Source organism: Mandrillus leucophaeus, unplaced genomic scaffold (assembly GCF_000951045.1).
Source record: "Mandrillus leucophaeus isolate KB7577 unplaced genomic scaffold, Mleu.le_1.0 Scaffold185, whole genome shotgun sequence".
NCBI classification, from domain to species: Eukaryota; Metazoa; Chordata; class Mammalia; order Primates; family Cercopithecidae; genus Mandrillus; species Mandrillus leucophaeus.
The window spans coordinates 231945-234989 of record NW_012101865.1 but is presented as its reverse complement, the minus strand read 5'-3'; the positions used below and the strand labels follow the sequence as shown (position 1 = coordinate 234989).

Here is a 3045-nt window from a genome sequence, read left to right as displayed (position 1 = left end):
GCACCTAGCTGTGCAAGACCTTCATACATGCTCTTCTCCTCAGCTGAAATGCTCTTCCCTCTCTGCCTGGTTTACTGCTATTCATCCTACAGGTCTCAACTCAAATGTCACTTCCTCAAGGAAGCCTTCTCTGATTACCTCCAGACTTCGTAAACACCTGTGCTTTTCCACTGCCTTTAATCTCCATTTGCTGAGGTATATTTGGCATGATTACACAATTGCATTCTGCTTCATCTATTAGAGTATAAGCTTCACGAGAGAATGTTCTGCTCACCTTATATCCCTTGCCCAGAGCCAGCCCCAGGAAGAACGGGGGCTGCAGAGACGATTAACGTCCCGCCCCTCCCCTGGAGGAGTTCAGGACTTAGTGGGAAAAAAACCGCTGTCATTTATAGACAGAAGATGTGCTTTGAGAGCATAGAGAAAGGGTAGTTAGAGGAGGTATCCCAGATAGGAACAGTTAAACTAGGTCTTAAAGAACGAATAGGGTTTTTGCTAGGTGTAGTCCTGTGGGAGCACAGGCATGGAGACCTGGACATGTGCCGGGATGGCAGGCATGTCATCAGTTGTGGCTTAAGTTGCAGTTATGTGGTAGGGAAGAGGCAGAGTGGGAAGGCCAAATATTAGGACTCTTGGTTACAAGTAACAGAAAGCCAAGTCCAACTGGCTTCAGCCGGAGGTATGCGTAGGGGTGGCGGGAACCAAGTGACAAGTCCTGGGGGAGATTCAGAGATTGCGGGCAAGGCTGGATGTAGATGCCCAAACTATGACTTCAGGTCTGTCTCACGCTTTTCATCTCTCTGCTTTTCTCTGTGCTGACTCTATTCCCAGGTGGGCTCTCTCCTTGTGGTGGCAGAGACAGCTTTTATGATGCCAGCTCAGCAACCCCAGTGGGAAGGGGGCTCCCATTTCCCACAAGTCCAGCAAAAGTCGTGGGCCTAGTGCTGGTTGGATCCACCTGAGCCATTTGCCACCCCGAACCAATCATGTCACACTAACTTTCCTGGCTGCGTCACAAGCTCACCCACTGGCATTGGGGAAGGGTTCTGCCCCCCTGCCCCCAAAACTACATGACCTGAGAGTGGAGGGAAGAGTGATTTCCCACAGGAAAATCAAGGTGTTCCCCCTAAAAGAAGTGGGTTTTGGGGCCAGACAGCAGAAACAGCAGAAGTCCACCTTAGGCCAGATGGAGTTGGTCTCAGTGCCAGCCCAGGGGTTGAGCTTGCACCCAGGGATGGCAGCAGCCATGTGCATCTGTCCATACACACTGAGTGTAAGTGTCCAGCTGCCCAGAGCAATGACCTGGCTTCTCTTCCTCCTTCAGGACAACCTGCAGATATATCTCAAGAGCACCCAAGGGCCCATCGAAGTCTACCTGTGCCCAGAGGAGGTGCAGGAGCCGGACAGTCCTTCCGAGGAGCCCCTCCCCTCTACCTCCACCCTCTGCCCCAGCCCTGACTCTGCCCAGCCCAGCAGCAGCACCGACCCTAGCATCATGGAGCCCACAGCATCCTCAGGTAGGGCCCTTGTCCAGAGGGACAGGAGGTCGGGGGAGCGACCGGCCTTAGTTTTCTCTTCTACCTCAATGTTGAAAATCTCCTGTTTTATCCAGCAGCTGGAGATGCAGTCATCCTACCCCACACATGTGCATTGTACTTCATGCTTTATAAAGCCCCGCTAGGAAGGCTGGTGCTGCTCCAGGGCAGAGGAAGGCCTGGATCTGAATCCCAGCCCAACCACTTACCAGCTTTGTGACCTTGGACAAGTTACTTCACCTCTCTTGGCCTCAATTTTTCTCATCTGTGAGTTGGGCACAGTAATTAATACTGTCTAACTCATAGGTTGTTGTGAGATTATAGCTCATGCTTATAATCCCAGCACTTTGGGAGGCCGAGGCAGGAGAATCATTTGAGACCAGGAGTTCAAGAGCAGCCCAGGCAACAGGATACCCTGTTTCTACAAAAAAATTTAAAAATTAGACGGGTGTGGTGGCACACGCCTGTAGTCCCAGCTACTCGGGGGGCTGAGGTGGGAGGATCCCTTTAGCCATGGAGGTTGAGGCTGCAGTGAGCTATGATCATGCTACCACACTCCAGCGTGGGCAACAGAGGGAGACCCTGTCTCAAAAATAAAAATAAGAATAAAATTTAAAAAGAATAGGCCAGATGCTGTGGTTCCCACCTATAATCCCAGCACTCTGGGAAGGTGAGGTGGGAGGATCACTTGAGCCCAGGAGTTCAAGACCAGCCTGGGCAACATAATGAAACTCCATCTCTAATAAAAATAAAATAAAATAAAATAATAAAATTTGCCCATTAAAAAAAATTAAGGCATAGAGGTGATGTGTCTTACCCAAGGTCTCCCAGCTGGGAGGCAACAGAGCTGTGTCTTGAACCTTGGTCTATGCACTCCCAGCCCAGTGCTCTCTCCACAAGGCATAGACCAAATCAAAGAAGGGGCTTCTGGCTGGGAGGTGGACAGTATGGTTAAGAGCTGGCTACCCCTGGTGGAAGGTAGTACAGGGAAGTTGCCAGGGAGCAGAGTTCCTGAGAGCTTCCCAAAGAGGGTGGGAGTCCAGAAGGAGTACAAATGGAAGCCTGTAAAGGCCCCTCTCCAGAACAGTTTTTGCCTTTTCCTGGGATCACACATCCGGTTAGACCGGCACGATTCTTCAAGGCTGTGTAGGCCAGTGTTCCACTTTTTATCTTCTTATTTAGCAGCAGCATTCTCTTAAGTAGAACCGTAGTGTTTAGACAAAGGTAGGGCTAGAGCTGGGCTGATGGAATAGGCTTGCTGGAAGGGTTCTGCAGTACCCTGGTTGTGTCCGTTTCTCTAACTAAGAGGTTAATAAACTATTGCCTGCAGGTCAAATCTGACCTGCTTTTAATGACCCATGAGCTGAGAATGGTTTAACATTTTTAAAGAGTTGTGGGAGAGGCCGGGCGCGGTGGCTCAAGCCTGTAATCCCAGCACTTTGGGAGGCCGAGATGGGTGGATCACGAGGTCAGGAGATCGAGACCATCCTGGTTAACACGGTGAAACCCC

At 50.6% G+C, this 3045-nt stretch overlaps 1 protein-coding gene across 1 annotated transcript in view; it reads left to right on the top strand.

Moving 5' to 3' along the window:
• E2F2 (E2F transcription factor 2) overlaps window positions 1-3045 on the top strand; it is a 31063-nt gene that overhangs the window by 13198 nt on the left and 14820 nt on the right. The window contains exon 6 of the mRNA XM_011977820.1: window positions 1325-1517. Within this exon, the coding sequence (XP_011833210.1) occupies window positions 1325-1517 (193 nt within the window). The remainder of the gene's footprint in view (window positions 1-1324; window positions 1518-3045) is intronic.